Below are 18,049 nucleotides of genomic sequence, written 5' to 3'. Positions count from 1 at the left end.
GGCGGGAAATTCCGACTGTAGTGTATTGTAGGTTGCATACTGTAAATTATGTTCCTAATAGCTGTTTTACATTGACAATTTATTGATGAATAAATTGACGAAGTTCTTCATGAATTAGTTAACGAATTTATTGGTAAACAGTGTGGTTTTACACTGCTACAGACTTTGTCAAGTTTTTGACGTATGAATCAGTTCTACCAATGAATAAAAGAGGTAAATAAATTTCAAAAATGTCACCTTTCCACTCATAATTGTAGTAATACAATAGCGGTACCGTTCTGACACATATTATATAAATATTAGTTTTTGTAAGTAACATATCAGAAAAACAATGCAAAACTAGCACGACGCTACACAATTATTTACATATTCCAATAACATAACCTCATTACTGATCTGATGCAGTAAATCTGTTGGGTTGGTACTTTCAAACTTCACGAAGAAATTGACGAAAATTAGAACATACTCTAATTCGTCAAGAACTTGATGAATAAATTCATGAAGTTATTTGACAGCAGATTTGGTGTATTACACTTGTCCAATTTCTTGATGAAGCGACCTCATGAATTAATTGATCAATAAATTGTCAATGTAAAACAGCTATAACATATTTATTCATTCACGTTTTTATATATATATCCCGTACTTAAAACAAAGAAAGTAACTTATTGATAAACTGTTGGAATCAGTGGCGTAAGTAATAAGTGTGCCTATTAAATTACATACAAAACAAAGTTAGGATCCCAAATCCTTTGGATTTTCATTGTATACGGCTTTTAGTTGAAATTGGAAAACGCAAAACTTTTGAGCAATAGCCTCTTTGAAATTAGTTAGTAGCGCCTACGATGTACATAAATTCTGACACATAATTCCATTCGAAAGCAAGTTAAATTATTGATAACTAATTTCGTAAACTTTCTTAATAATAGAGGATGCGGTTAGCCAAGTCATAAAAATTTCAGCAATATTCTACTGAAATGTATATTTTACGTAAGCTATATGCTTTTTAATTTAAAGATACTTAGATAATTTAAAGTAATTTTAAATTTATCTTAATTTAGAAACATTTTTAGAATTAATTTGAATTGACCTCAATAGCTTTAAATTAAATAAAAAGTGGTCATTATGAATATCTCAAAAATGGTAAGAGGTGGTTAATTTAGAAAAAAGCTTTTTTCTTTTTGGAATAATTTAACTATAACTATAAATATTATTAATTTTAGATTTTCGGATATTACTTAAATTAATATCTTGCATCGACTGTATTCTTGTTTAAATTAAAGTTTAAACATAGGGTAAACTTGGGTGGCATTGGTCCAGTTTCAAACTTCAGGACCCTGTAACTTTCGATAGATGAAACATAATCAATTTTTTTGGCACCATGTCGCTAATACTACTTTCAGCATGACAAAAATCAAAATTATGGTAATTATACCATGTTTAAAAAAAAAGTTGGTAGCCAAAGCTAAAAGACAATGTTGGGTTACTTTGGCCGACCATTCTTTTATCATTTGAATATAAGGACCGGCGTAGAATATTTCTTTCATAGAAATAAACAAGTTCGGCCACAAAAAGTGTTTTTAAAAAATTGTTTAATAATTTTAGGGCCCATGGTGTGAAGAAACAAGAAAAGTATGCAAAAAATAACATTTTTATTGTTTACATAAAAAAGTAACTAAATTTTACAATAAAAATACTAAATAAACTCTGAGAGTATAAAATAAAAAAAATATTCCATGTAAACATTAAATATAAATAACAACTTATTTATATGTATTTATCTCTTGGATTATAAAAAAATCTTCTCTTAGAGGGTTGCGGTTTATTAATGACCTCTAAAATGTCTTCAAAAGATATCTTCAGACGAAGTCCACTTTCATTGATGTCTGACTATTTTCAAGTGATTTAATCTTAATTGTTTTCTTATTTTCTTTTAATTTAATTTCAATAGCTTGTCCTGAGTAAAGTTGGTTTTCTTATAAAAATCAAACAAAGTTGCCATTGTTACTATGGTCAATTGTCTTGTTGTCGTTGTTTGGTGTTTTCAGATCTTTATTGGCAACTTCCTCATCAAGGTGGCATTGATCGGTAACTTTCTTATCAGGGTCACCTTGATCGGCAAGATACTCATCAAGGTCACAGTAATCCCTCTAACGGCTAGGGATAAAGGTTTGACTTGATGGCATATCAACAGAAAGCTGCTAGAGAGACCTACCAACGTTTCCTTTGAGCCCCCGATCATAGATGGCCGTAGTTTCGCTTTGTACAGGCAAAGTTATAACGACTAAAAATTCACGCATTTTTAACAAGGACATTTTCAGGTGCTTTACGAAAATATGAAGGACCTACTCTTTTTCATATTCATAGCTCTGAGTTCCTTATAATGTGTATAAGTTATATATAGCTTGATATTGGAAAATTTTAAGTCCATTTTTTTTATATATTATAAGAAAAAACAAGTTTCATAAATTGGCCAAAACCACCCATCTGTAGGGTATTTAATTTTTGTAGATACCTTTAATGCACAATGTGAAAATTAAATGTGATATTCATAAAAAAAAGTTGACTATTGTCTACCAAAATCTAGAAAGTTTAGAAGAATAACAAAAGCAAAATTGTAATTGCAAATGTCGTTTATAACTGCTATTAACCTTGTAACTACAGATTCATTCAAAAAGTAAGAGTTCTTAGTGACATATAAAAGTTACAAAAATAGAGGTCGTTTAAAAGCTCTTATAATTGCACATTTTTTTACAATTTAACCATCCCTCCGTGAGTGGATCGTCCTCTATATTCTAATGTATTTAAACTTTTATTGCGATATACAGGGTGTAAGAAGTTTGACTGCCATTACTTCAGCATGAGATAGAGTAATTATAAATGAACAAAAAAGTTGTTACACTTACATTGGCGTAAGATTAACAGTTTTCAAAATACAGCGAGTATTAATATTAGGGAGTTTCATCACAACGTGACAACGGCGCTTAACCTAATGTTACACAGCTGATACACACCACGTGTGCACGCGGCATACTTGTCCTACGGAATAACAAAAATGTAAGCAACAAATAAAATAAAATGTATCGATTTTGTAGTACAAAGATAGTGTTGTGCTTAAATTTTAACTCGAATTTTAGTAATTATGAATCTCTTAAAGCAAGAACTTTTAATCAAATTATGGATTTGAAGAATATGTAATTAAAGTACCCAAAGATTCACGTCGTCCAAATAATCATACGTATTAAAAATAATCTAGTTACCTACTTACGAAAAAGCAAAATTCAGTAATTTTTCTTCCAAGTCTTCGTCTATCAAATTCCAAATACCAACTGAATTGTGTATTGTTGGTTGTTGAACATCTTAGTACCTCGTGTTAACCGCCGCGCCGTTGTCACATTGCTCCATATGAATTTTATCGAATTTTAAATTTATTACAGTTAATTATTTTTTAGAATTAAGCATAAATAAGATCAAAAAAGTGATAAACATTGTATTTTATGGTATTCTATTCACGCAGTTATATCAATATTCTTTAATTAATCGAACTTTTCTACATCAAGTTGGAGATTTTGACAACTTTTTCTCGGAAATGGTTGAGTTTAGGACTAATGTCGTAAAAGGTTTTTTTGTTTATTTTTATGTATTCTATCGTCTGTTAAAATTAAGGTAATCAAACTTCTAACACCCTGTAGACATGTTTGTTCAAATTTAATATAAACAAGAAGTAATGTAACTTTTAAACATATTCAGGTCATTTTTGTGCCACATTAAAGATAAACAAAAATCTATATATAGTATTGTAAGCAATGAAAATGTACCATTAAATTAATTATTTTATAGACTAATATTAAATTTAATTTTGTCTACCGTAATAATAGTACTGATTGCTATTAGTAGGTATTTATAAATACGGATGGTACTGATTAAATAATATAATAAATACCTATTATTAACATAAACATATTAATATTTAAGCAATTTACACTGTTGCTAAACCTTGACATACACAGAAGAAGTTCTAATTAAAAAAATGTGTACAGCGGAAACAAATGAAAAAGCGGGGGGACATGGAAAATTGTTTTTTTTTTAATATAAAATCGACATGTTCGTGGAAATATCGTCCCGATTTTATATGCCAGTGATAACAGCGACAAGTTATATCAAATTGTAGCTATATTTTTTAGATTTGGATTCCATTTAATTTATTTTTTATTTAAAATAACTCCTAAATATCTACATTACAAATAGCTTCTTAGAAATATTTATTTAAATCATCTTTTCTGAAAGGTATACAAATGCATATTCTTACTCTTAAATAACAAAAGAACCCCTAGTAATATATTCTCTGTTAGATAAATATCTATTTTAAAAATACTGCCTATTTGTAATTCTATTAGAAAGCAAAATTAAAAAAGTAAAACATATTTTTTGTGCAGGGTATCTGTAATTTTACAATCCAGTACAGTACTGTATAAATTTACACTTTCAATTCTAACTAGCAAATTTCGTTAGAAATTTACAATTAACAACTTGTCAATTTAAAAATAATACAACTAAATAAACATAAACAAAGAACATGAGAAAAAAGAGAAAAAAGAAAGAAAAATGCAAAACATATATACCTCTAGAAGTGTGTTTGCATTACAGTACTACATATTTAATCCAGAAAAGGACATACAGAAGACATAGTATTCATGGCCTTATGGCGTTCAATAAAGTATGTAATGGACGGACAAAAATATATATCACAGTTACACAAACGATTAGAATTGTCACACATGACATATACTGGCGGTTTATATAAAATGTTAGTATTTGGCGTTGTAAGTCTAAACGTATTAGTATTTCTTAAATTTATTCTAGGTACGAATAAATTAATTAATTAACAAAAAAATGAGTGACATGCGAATTCTACGAGAATCTAGTTTCAACGCCAAATCTACTTGTTAACATGTCGTAGTTCAGGATAAATCCCATCAACTTTGTAAGCCAAATATTTTAAAAACTTTTTTTGAACTCTTTCAATTTGCCATTCTTGAGTATTGTAATAAGGATACCAAACCAGCGCACCATATTCAGGTCTAGAACGAACATAAGCAAAATATAATATAACAAGATAGATTATTATTATCAATGCTATATACAAATTCATAGATCGACTGTTTCCTCGAAAAATTATGAATTTTGCATTTAGAAGGATTAAGATACAATCTATTTTCTAAGCACCACGAATTTATATGTTCCAGATCAGTCTGCAAATTCAAGCAATCCTCTAAGCTATTTACAACAGAAAATAACTTTAAATCATCAGCGTAAAAAAGTCTACAAGAGTTAATTACCACATTCAAATCGTTAATATATAGTAGAAAGAAAAGGGGCCCAAGTATGGAACCCTGGGACCCTGAAATATTGAAATATGTAAATTAGAAGTTTATTTTGTGAGTTCCAGAGAATTCAGTTGTGAAAGGAGAAAATAAGTTGACCACACCAGGTTTTTGTAATTTAGTAGAATCAGCACTCTGCGTCGAATTACACTTTGTTCAGCTTATTTAATCACGTTTTAAATTAAATTACTGTAGTGATTGCCTTATTACCTGTAATTATATCTTATTACTTATCTTTGTATATAATATTTAGTTATTTTTATCGGATCAGCTAGGGTCTGGTAGCTAAGGGAAATGTATTGACAAAACAAAACAAGACTTTGTATTAACAGAAAAATAAAACATAAAAATATTTTGAGGCCTCATACTTTGCAAATTAATTTATATCAGCAAAAATTTAAAACATACTATTTATGTTGAGACAACAGTACATCGGCAACATAATTACACAATATTTTCTTTTGCACACAGCAAGTAATTTGGTTTCTTCTTGTTCCCTTGTTCGTCGAGGCAGTAGTAGACCGTGTCGAATAACTCCAGGAGACTATTATACTGAAAAATCAATTCAAAGGGGTCCGCTTTAGATAGGTACAACACGCAATTTATTGTAACAGGAACCATGCCACACGTAGGAATAAATTAATCACATAATTGCAGGGTTGTGTCCACATAATTTGAAGCCCCAGGCACCTTAAGCTTTGAATAGAACAGCAACTTTGTAAATTTGCAGTGTTTATGAAGTATTTGACGATAAAACACAAGAACTGGGATATGGATTACGCTAAATATAAAGTAAAGTATGTACAGTGGGTGGCCAAATTATTAGGGACAGTACTCATATTTATGAAGTTTCTAGTTCAGATTTTTGTTTTGAAAAAATAGGTCTTCACAAGGTTTTTTTATTTTGTACTGCAGCTGGTACTGTTATTAATATTTTTGTTGAGTGGCAACCTGATATCCTGCATCATTTATCAGATAAGTGAGGTAACTCTTCGTATGGTGGTAGTTTGTTAAAAACTTTTGTTACAGTGAGATCCTAAAAAATATTTCTGAATCGTTTTTCGTGAGTTTTTCCTGTCACAAATTATCAAAACGTTATTGATATTTCGTATAGAATTACTATAATAAACAATGAAGGAATTGTAATTTCCCAAATGACAGTCCGAAGGTGATTGGCAGAAGAAAACCCGATCGGTCGTTGTCGACCAAAAAACCACCTTTGATGGAGGTCATGAAGAAGATGCGGCTGCAATGGGTCCAATAACTCCAAAATATGACTGCATTCGAATGAGAACAACTATCTAATTAAAATAGTGTTAATAAAGATTTTTTTTGTGATTATCTCAATATTTTCCGAAGAATCAGCGTTTCAAATTTTGGTCGACAAAACTTCATTTCTCCGACGACGTCTTGGAGAGAGCAGTTCCAATTTCCATCCATACTGCCTTGTGGTGAGGGTTAAACACCCGGTAATTATGGTATGGTCTATGATTCCAGCAAAGGGCATAAGACGCCTTACATCGTGGAGGGGATCATGAGGCAGGATCCGTACACACGAGTACAAAAAATCCGGCTACTGCCACAGAGCGAAGAATGGTTCCCTGGTGATGCAGAATCCATTTTTATGCACGATTTGGCACCGTGCCACAAAGCCAGGAGTGTTAGTGCATTCCTGGCCCAAAAACATTACCATTTTGCCCTGACCGGGCATGAACCCTATAGAGAACATGTGGGGACTCACCAAACGGGCGATTGCTAATGAGCTGATCACCACCAAGCACCGATTGATTGAAACTCATCAGAGAATGGCACCACAACGTCGAACTCCAACAGAATTCTAAAGTCTATATAGAGAGCATGCCTCGAGACATAAAAGCTCTATTTGCGGCAAAGGGTGCATCACTAAATACTATTAATTTTAGCAGATTTCCATTAATGCACATATAGCTTTTACGAACAAAAATAAACAGTTTCACCCACGTAACTCGTTGTTTTTATGATCTTAGTAATACACTCTTTTAAATAAAAAATAGCTGCCAACCATAGAACCAACTGTTCAAAAAATTCAGTCAAACTAGAAAATAGAAGAAACTGAATACTGTCCCTAATAATTTGTCCACCCACTGTATATTGTCTCGTCTTACCTTTACTGAAATCTGTTGTATTTCATTAATGTGTTTCTGACATTCTTCAATGTTGTTGTACAGGGTCAGGATTAAAGGAACGAGGAATTTCTTGTAAATGGCTGCCCAACTAATACAAATGCTACTATTACATCGCTTAAAGTTATATAACTGTTTTTTTTTTAATAGCAACAAATGTATCTTTTCAGATTTTTAATGCCTTAATAAGGTGTTAATTTACTCCTATAGCAATTTTGGTATATAAAAAAGCTAATCTAATAGTAAAATTATACAACAATTTTATAAATGCTTTCTTAGAGTCTTATAAACGTGATAAATGAAACTTCTATAAAAGTTTAAAGTGTAATAGCTGCTTCCTTGTTTTTTATAATGTTATAAACACTTACCGGTCAACTTTTAAAGCTTTAATGCAGTATATTGATTGTACTATTTATGTTGTATAACATTATCATTTAAATAGACTATATAACTAAATTATAAATAATGTTAGCTTTTTAAGTTAAATAATATCAAAACAAGCTTTAAAAAAGATTCTATAAAAGGGTTTCATTACAACTGTAAGCAGAATAGTTTAAGTAGTTTCTTCTATTTTTGAGAGATGCAGCAATACATATTGTACTTATAAAACTACTAGGTATATAGTAAAGCTTTCGAAGACATAAAAATATCAGGAGATATTGTCCGTAACCTAAAAAAAATCTGTGAATTATGGCGATAAAACTGCACGTTGTTTTTAGATTTTAAATACCTACTATGCGTTATGTCCTCGAATATTATTAGTTACCCTACAGGAAAACACTGGAATTATTAATTTTAATCATATTATTAGGTTCAAATAAGCTCTTTATTATTTCAAATAAACTTGCCAAATTTCATTAAAGAGTTTGTTTATACGATACGTTGCTTTTACAGTCACTGCAAAATTATTTTGTGCTGCAAACAACAACACTAAAAATACTGTAATACTGTTTACTGATTATAATTTCATTAATTATTAATTACAATTAACACAATGATTTCATCTTTAGACATCCATTCACGTCTCTTCTAGAATGTATTCGTTGTTTGTGACCAATAAGCGGCTGATTTGCCCATATGATTATCAAATTTGTGACTTTGTGACAGTACTCCGTATATTTGTCTCTTCTAAACTCTACTAGCAGTGCTATTAGTTAAAAGTGTTTTATCATTCAAAATCTTCAGAGCTTCTTTCAGAACATTTTAAAATACAAGTAAGCACTTACTAGCCATACCATCTTACTTATACATACTACTTTACTATCTGTTCTGTTGAAGCCATTGGAATTGTAGCAGGAAGCAGTTTACGCAGAATTTTTAAACTGACAGTAGACAATAAATTACTCTACAAAATACTATATAATTTAAAATCTTAATTATTGTATAACAGATTTATAGTTGCTGTGGTAGAAGTATCCTCCTGGCATATTTTTCAAACATGCTTAGGACAAGATGTCAGCCATATTGTACATCAGTATTACGTCAAAAAGAAATTCAATTTTATAATATATGTATCATGAAATAATTAGTTTAATGCATTATTATTTATTGGATTATGTTTAATAACTTGTTATGTACATATTCTTTATTTTTTTATTGAATATTTTAATGAATTGATTTTATTGAAAATTGTGACATAATTTTTCAAAAATTATGACGATTGCTAAATCTGCTTAATTTTAAAGGCGCTTAGTTTTTTTTTAAAGGTATCATGATATAATCAATATCAATTTTCATCAATAAAATTTTCGTTGCAAGTAGTTTTTTATTTTGTAGATACATATTTAATTTTATTGTGTATATCGGTAAACATTAACTGTTGAGTACCTATCTTATATGGCCGACAATCAGCAATAGCCCAAAGCTTTTAGTTTTATTGTCAATAAAACGATTTAGTATAGAAACACATAATTATAATGCTAAAAAGTTTTGTTGTATATTGGAAACATTAATACAACATTCATCGCGTTATAGCTTTTATAAAACATGTATAAACTTTTCTTTGGAGACAATTATATATTAGCAAATTTGTTTTATAAGACAATGTTTCTGTATAAAGGTTTTATAATATATTTTACATTTGCTGTAAGAATGCAACGACAGAACACTAATTAGTGGAATAAATATTATATGCACAACTTTTATAAAATGGTTTTATAAGCTGCGCCTATTTTGGATTTATAAATGCTTATTTAATGCTGAATAACTGTTCTCAACATCTTTTAATAAAGCTTTTACCTGTGAGAGAGTGGTTATATAGATATCCTTAAAGCTATTATTAACTTATCTCTGCTACTTGGGTGGGGGGATAAAGATGAATCCATAACTGTTCCTTCAGTACGTTTATAAAACAGATCCTTAGGAGGTCCATCTGCCACATTTGCCAAGTCCCAAAAATTTTCATGCTTGACTTATGTAAAGACTCTTCGATCAAATTCTCCCAAAGTTTTTAGCACTTTTGTAAAAATGATGTCACTTCAAACTTCAAACAAGGATGTCGTCTAGATCTGGTCGGATTCTCTTGATGTTGTCGGTAAAATTCAGAGCGGTTTTGTCTCGGTTCTTCTCCGCCAAGTCTTTAATTTTGAATAGCCAGTCTAACTGCATTTACTATTTATAAGAGTGGTACGTTTGAAGGTTACAAAATTACATTATTCTTGAGTCACTTAAACTGATAAGTAATACCAAAGTTCTAGCAAAAAAGAGAATTTTTTCAAGGCACCAGAAAAACAATACAATTTCAGAAAAATTCAGATAATTTCAACCTAGATAGGGTTTATAACTGTTTTGAATTTGGGAACGACTCATCTTTAATTTCATCTCATCTCCAGTTTCAGAGCCTCTCCTTCTCCTTAAGAAGAAAATAATAAATCACTCTCGAATTGTCAATCAATAAAAAAAACACATGACAACCTACCCGGAATATGTTCATGTAGATATAAAAATGATCTATGTTGATGTGAATTTAGCTCAACTGCTATCGTTTTGCCAAAAATAGTAGCAGAATAAATCGAGTTGATATTAGCTGCTAATTTTCGTCAAACGAAATCTGCTTGTTACGTACCAATCAAAAGACGATTTCTTCTTCGTCCAAATAAACAGTAAAAACAAATTATGACTCAAAACACATATAACAGTTCACCAATCGTAATGATATATGGGGAAAATGACGTGAAGCCGGACCTGTGCACTGGGAAATATTATGTATATAAAGATAACAGTGGCTAGTCGAAACGATTGCTGTTTACACGGGTTTACTGTAGTCATCCGCTTACTTCCTTAGTGTAAAATGAAAAATTTGGCTGAGCTGCCCAAAAGTGAACAATTGGCGTTCATTAATTCTTTCGACCATGTTCTGTCCGATTTAGATGGTGAGTTTTATTACAGCGAACATAATATTTTTCTGTTTGTAAGTTTTTCCTATGGGAAAAGTTACTACAACAATGTAAGTAATATCTCACTGTATACTTAATTGAATTACTTCCAATAATATAAAATATTACATAGCATCTTTTAACCTTCCAATTACTTAAGTGATTGTGTACACGAATTTCATACTTATCTGATTACAAACAAGAACATTAATTCTGATAAATATTATTTACTTCACACGTTTGCATTATGAAAATACATTATTCCGAATTCATATCCAAATCTGCTAAAGGAAAAGAATACCTTAATGATGGAGATAAGCCTGATATGCATTGTTTGTTATATACTTTTTCTGCGTTAACGACAAAATTATTTCTCAGATTTCTGCATTATAATTGAAACTAAATGAATTTTAATTCACAAAAAAGTATGTGTGTATTCTTGTTTGTATATTTAAATATTATAAACTTTATTTTGGTTGTTGCTATTTCGTTCTTTAAAAATTATTTGAAACAAAGTAATATAAACACATTCAGAAAACTTTCAGTCGCATACAACTTATACTGTAACAAACATATTTTTCTGTCTTTAAAAGGTTAATGCAGTTGCACTTTGCCAATAACCACAGGATTGTATAGATAGATATGTTTAAAAATAGGGTTTTATCAGAGTCGGCATAGAATCGATTTTTTCTTCCCTAGAAAATGTCTTTTTATCCAGATATGTTCTTCATATGCAGGTATTTATTTTGCAATATTAAATTTAATTTTATACGAGTAAATCGATATTTCCAAAACAACACTCTCCAAGCAGTTACAATAAAATTAGAAAATTATTTTCACTAATAAATGTACACTAACATTGAATTATAATTGTAAATGGTTGCTCACAATATGGTTCTTGTCATATAGGATACAGTTCAAACTGTTATTACTTTGACGTCATCATCAATCAAGAAAACTATTAAATATATATATATATATGAGTAAATATTGGCAAATGAGCAATATATTGCAGTTACTTCATTGTAATTGATATAATTTATGGAATATATACTGTTTTTTATATACAATTTTTTTATCATTCGTATATTGCAGTTCATTACAGAATATATAATGTCTATAAATTGATTATAAGGGAATTTTCAACATCTTACGATTTCAAATGAATAAACGTTTCTGAGGATATGATACAATATTGAGGTTTGAGGTTTACTATCAATATTGTAATTGACTGAGAACTTATTATAATCTCCCAAATGAGGGATATGTCTTCCTAGGAGAAATTCATATATATTTATTTCACATGTATTTATTTTTTATGATTACTAAAATTGCAATCTTCACATTGTTTAATTCTTCTAAATTAGCAACTTCTCCATATATATTTTACAATCTATATAAATGTATTTATAAAATACACGTTCTTTTAATTGGAATGGTAAATAAGTATATAGTTCTCAAGATTTACTACATTCATAAAATGTTTCTAGAACATTATAATTTTATCTTCTCAAATATATTCCGTGTACAATGTTTTATCACAATTATTTAATCATTTCATAAACACTATCTTCATTTTAGGATATGATTTGCACTTTATTTTGGCTACACGATATTAGCACTTATGTTATTGTATCAAATATGCACCTCCAAGTGATCGTACAAACAGGTGTTCATTAACATTCAGCAGTCATATATGAGAGATAACTTTTCCCTGGCGCATTATGAATCGGTTCTATTCAATTTAGCACCATTTCTTTTTTCAGTTACTTGAGCTAGATCAAAAGTAGTTGAAGAAGGTTCTTTCTCTAAATTAACAAGTAGAATACTGTGTGAAGGTCACAATTAATCAATAATTAATTTGTTTTGTTATCTATTAAAATCAAGGTAGAAGAAAAAGAAAACTATCTAGTAAATACAATATAAAAACATGTTATCTTTTTTGTAAAACGTCATTAAAATTTATAGACAGAATACTGTTCATTATATTTAATGAACAATTGTTGCGAAGTTTTGAGCAAAATAACCAGCAAGCATTATGTTGAGTTTCGAATTATACTTATAGAAAAGAGCACGAAAAGGAAAACAAATCCTGGATGTTTATTTTTGAATATTGTGGAGCATTTTATCTATAATAATAATAATAATTGTTACGGAGATTTTTTTGATTAATTAAAAATAAAAATTGTGTAAACCAAATGCTTTATTTAGGAAGACGTATGTTTAAGAGATTATCATCTCTATGTAATTTAAAAGATTTGGCTGGAGCATCCAAATCTGAACAATTTCTATATGTTAATTCTTTTGACCATGTTTTGGCCGATATAGATGGTAAGTTTGCAATATTTTTGAATTATAAGAGCAGTTCGCGTCATATATAATTTTTTTAGTAATGATTAAAGTATGTGTGGGGTGTAATATTTCCTTTTGCACGTTATTTCTGAAAACTGTAAAACCCGCTCTTTGTCTGCACATATATTAGGTATTGGAAATTCATTCCATTCTTAAATCTAATATCTACAAAAGCACCTTTTAAATTTTAGTTCCTAAAACTACTACTTAGTGTAAACCGCAGAAAAACAAAAATGGATCAGTCTCAATAACAAATAATTTCAAAGGCAAATGCTCAAATGTCTATTAAATAATAAAGGTTATTTTTTACGTCACTTCCAAGACGACACATTATTTATTATTTCAAAATCAAGTGCAATAGTTCAAATTAAAATGAAATCAGATTTCGTTTGTCATTTCCTTTGATTGTACCAAATCCGGAGGATCCATTACGAACGGTTGTTCACGGGTTGATTAACTTCTGTCCATTCAGTAATACTCTTTGGTGTGGCGTCCTTGTAAATATTACTCATGGTTAATAGAGATTAATCATGACATATGGTTATCCATATCCACAATAATAATTTAAGTTAGATGTAATTGTAAACTAACAGTTATTTAAGCACTATTATTTTATTTAGTTATTTACTTAAAAAAAAAACTCATATTATTGCAACGGAACCACAAATGTGGAGTCAGATTTCCTGTAAATATTTTTTATATTAATAAAACACCAACTCATTGATAAATCCAGGGACTGCTTGACCTAAATCTATTAACTAAAAATTTTGTTGGAGCACCTAAAGAAAAGCGGAAGTAGTTAATTAATATCAATGACAAAATCGAGTGTTTTACCGGAGGCCAATTGTTAAAAATATATACAGGTTCGGAAAGTACCGATGGTCCATCTGCCGTTACGTGAGAGCGATAAAGTAAGACATAGAAATCCATGCGATAGAGAAGGATGGCTATAATGAAGGCGTCTCATAGTCACCGCCCGTTTCGCCCTTCCACAAATAAGAAGTGGATCTTATTTGTGGAAGGGCGAAATGGGCGGTGACTATTAGACGCCTTCATTATAGCCATCTTTCTCTATCGCACGGATTTCTATGACTTACTTTATCGCTCTCACGTAACGGCAGATGGACCATCGGTACTTTCCGACCCTGTATAAGAATTACTATGTAATTTCATTTTCAACGGAGTTTTCAACATAAGCTGGTACGTACCTGCCTGCATATATCACATGTACCATAAACTAATTTTCTCGCAAATGGCTAATCTGATATTGGCGATTCTTTTTTAATTATTTTTTATTTAACATTAATTTTTGTTGATATTTTTATAATAAACTATCGGCCTTATTTTATCTGTGCATCTCAACTGATCATAGACATAATAACGTGATTTAAAAACAAATTATTCAGAAAATGTAGAAAATGTGGGAATCAGTTTGATTTTTTGTTGTCAGGTGTCAGGTCAGGTCAGGTAAGGTGTTTTCTAAGTAGTCTGAAATATTTCAGAGTGTGATTTTACACCCTGAAAACAATTCAAGTTAACGTATGTCCAAAAATAAGTCATTTCCAAAAAAGAGAGCGTTGAGCCTTTTTTGTCGTTCTTTTTCAACAATAATGGAACGTTTTCTATTTTTCAACTTTTGAACGATTAGACTGCCTGCTGGAGGGCTTGTTTTAATGTGAACTAAAATTTTATTACTTCACAATGGGCGTATATGTTTAAATCTAAAATTTAAATAATAATGTCTATTTTTCGTAAACTGTCATCAAAAGTCGACATTTTCGTTAAATTTTCAGTTGAAAAAGTGAGTCTTTTTTGTCATCTAGCTGCAAAATACTTTTATGTTCTAGAACGCCAAAGTCTTTTTCAAAATAATTTGTCATTTTTTCAAAACTTATGTATGATTTTATTACTTAAACAATATTCATTTTAAGTAGGTAATATAACATTTCAATATAAAACAGTAACTATTATAGACACAACGATTACAATTTATTTGGCACTACTTGTAAATTGAAAGTGCCGATATAGCTTTTAGTTCTGGGTGTTTCTGAAGATGGTAACAATTTATTTTCGATTGAATTTTATTTTGTATAGAATCTTGTATACAGGGTGTCCCAGAATAACGTGTACAGCGGAAGATCACTCATTCGTGGACTCAAAATAGTCTCCGAAATCGCTTAGTTTGGCCGCTAGATGGCCTCAAATTTTTTGAATTATGAAAATAACTAGAATATCTATTAATCGATTTTGATTATTTTTGGGATGTAGAATTTTGCTTTCAATCTACACATTTTGATGTTATACATAATGTTTTTTAAAAATTACAACTTCTACAAAATTGATGTGTGGTGATAATATCCGTTCATAACTTTAGGGCAACAATGACAACTATTTTTAATTTGATAGGTGATATCGTTTGGAAGTTTTTGGGACTGTTGTAGAATTTTTATTAAATGAGCGGTTTGGGTACAAAAAAATATTTTTTAAATGTATACATTATACCAATATTACAATACTTAACAAAGTGCTAGTAGGCACTGATTTTGTAGGAAATTTCAGTTTGATTTGTAAGTCATTGTACGTGCCAATTCTTAATGAGTATTTACTACGATAAGATATACCACATGTTACTTCATTTTTCGATATGGATACACATTATATGTATTAAAGTTATTTACATCATGCCAAATTTTATCGAGATAATTAGTAAAAACAATCAAATACAATAAAAAATGCTAGAGATAAAAGCAGTAAAGTTGACGTTATTAAATTTAGTACAACTAGTTATAAAAACTGTTCAAAATGACCACAGTTATTTCTACAACAAAGGTTAATTCAGCGAAGAAAGTTAAAAGACACCCTTTGCAGTTCTTGAGGGCAATTTTTTAAAACATTTATGGCAATTTGGCACATTGTGAATAACTCTAATTCGTCGTATGTGTTTTGTGTGTGTATCCATACCGAAAAATGAAGTAACAGGTGGTATATCTTATCGTCGTAATCACTCATTAAGAATTGTCAGGCACAATGACATAAAGATTAGACTGAAATTAGTCAACCTATAAAATCAGAGCCTATTGGCACTTTGTTAAGTATTATAATATGGGTGGCACGATAATGTAGACATTTAAAAAATATTTTTTTGTACCCAAACCGCTCATTTAATCAAAATTCTACAAGTGGCTCAAAAACTTCCAAATGGTATCACCTATCAGATAAAAAATACATTTTTCCCATGCCGACATGCTTCACAAAGAATCTCCGACTTGTAGTAGTTGCCGGACGTAAAACACAGTATTTGCGGTATATCTCCGTTAGGTCTGGACTTGAAATCACTAAACATCTCGGAGTATAAGTTTTGGAATCGGAAATTCGTATAATAATAATTGAATTTTTGTTTTCTATAGTTTCTGTTGAAGGTTTAATTTTATTAATTTTATGTTCGAAATATACCAGTAATACCGCTTCGGACACTTTCTGAATTTTCTTCGAACTACACCACCCTTTGAATTCGTTGTAGACAATCTCGTACTGCCACGACGATTTTTTGGGGATTATTTGAGAAACAGCACTTTGTGTCGCTTCCAATACTTCCCCTGGTAAACGCTCGTCTTCATTTCCCGAGCTAATTTTGAATTAAACACTTAGAATATGAATTACAATATATAATTTTGACACTACCCTTTCAAACAACTAATTTTTATTGTTTATTAGTTTGATATCGTTATGATAGTCACTGCGCCTAAAACGTCAACGTCTTGATTCAAACACGGTTCAAACGATTTCAAATATAAATTAAATTGTTGTATATACAGGGTGTTGTATATACAGGGTGTTCCAAAAAGGTTGTGCCAAACTTCAGAATTTTAGAGGGGACATTGTGATGAAAAAGTTTTGCATAGAGACCCCCTAGTCAAAAGTGAGCCGTTTCGGCTCCAAAGTCATCGTACTTCCTGAGCTATTGGACAATGCACACGTTCCTATTTATATACGAGCTAGAATGTGGTTGCAACAAGACGGTGCACCTGCACATTTTTCCCGTATTGTACAGGATTACCTAAGCCAACAATTTCCTGCACGATGGATCGGAAGAGGATTTAAACCCATTGGATTTTTTTCTCTGGGGTTACATCAAGTCGTTGGTGTATGAAACTCCCGTTGACAGCCAAGAGAAATTATTGGGGAGAGTGATGGCAGCCTCTCTTTACGTACAGCAAGATCCGCACATCCTCCAACGGGTGCGTGATTCTATGCTTCGAACAGTGGCGGCGCGTGAACATTGATTGAATGTGTTCTGCTTAGGGTTGTTACATCTGTTGAATTGAATTCCGGGATATTAAGTGCCCGGAGTCTCTAAATGGCGCTGCAGGCGAAAAATTTTAAAATTTTCAAGGTCACGCGTTTTCCTGGCACTTCTGAATTTCAAGGAACAATGAATTTATAAAAAAAATACAGATTTTCACAAGAATGATTTTTGAAATTGATATCTTTTTGAAATATCTATTCACGAATTACCTACTGACGGTATAAATAAATTGGAATAAACTAAATATATTTTATTAAATTATTGAATATTGTTTATAAACAAAAAAATCGTTTGTGAAATTTACCAACGATTCAACGAATTTTAATTTTCCTCGGCGTGTTATGATTTTTTCTTTATCTTTTTTTATATATATGTACATTATATTATATTCCGGGAGTTATACGTGCAAATCCGAAATCCGGGACCATACAGCTAATTCCCGGTACAATCACAGAAAATCCCGGTCATACC

The 18,049-nt window shown here is 30.5% G+C and overlaps 1 protein-coding gene across 1 annotated transcript in view; it reads left to right on the top strand.

Moving 5' to 3' along the window:
* The first annotated feature begins 10,779 nt into the window (after positions 1-10,779).
* Positions 10,780-18,049, top strand: part of LOC108917280 (4-nitrophenylphosphatase-like) — an 11,383-nt gene continuing 4,113 nt past the window's right edge. Inside the window, exon 1 of the mRNA XM_018723792.1 lies at positions 10,780-10,917. Within this exon, the coding sequence (XP_018579308.1) occupies positions 10,836-10,917 (82 nt within the window). The 5' untranslated portion in view covers positions 10,780-10,835. The remainder of the gene's footprint in view (positions 10,918-18,049) is intronic.

The sequence above is a fragment of the Anoplophora glabripennis genome, unplaced genomic scaffold (assembly GCF_000390285.2).
Source record: "Anoplophora glabripennis isolate ALB-LARVAE unplaced genomic scaffold, Agla_2.0 scaffold3, whole genome shotgun sequence".
NCBI classification, from domain to species: Eukaryota; Metazoa; Arthropoda; class Insecta; order Coleoptera; family Cerambycidae; genus Anoplophora; species Anoplophora glabripennis.
Note: the sequence above shows the minus strand (reverse complement) of the source record. Positions and strands in the feature narration are given on the sequence as shown.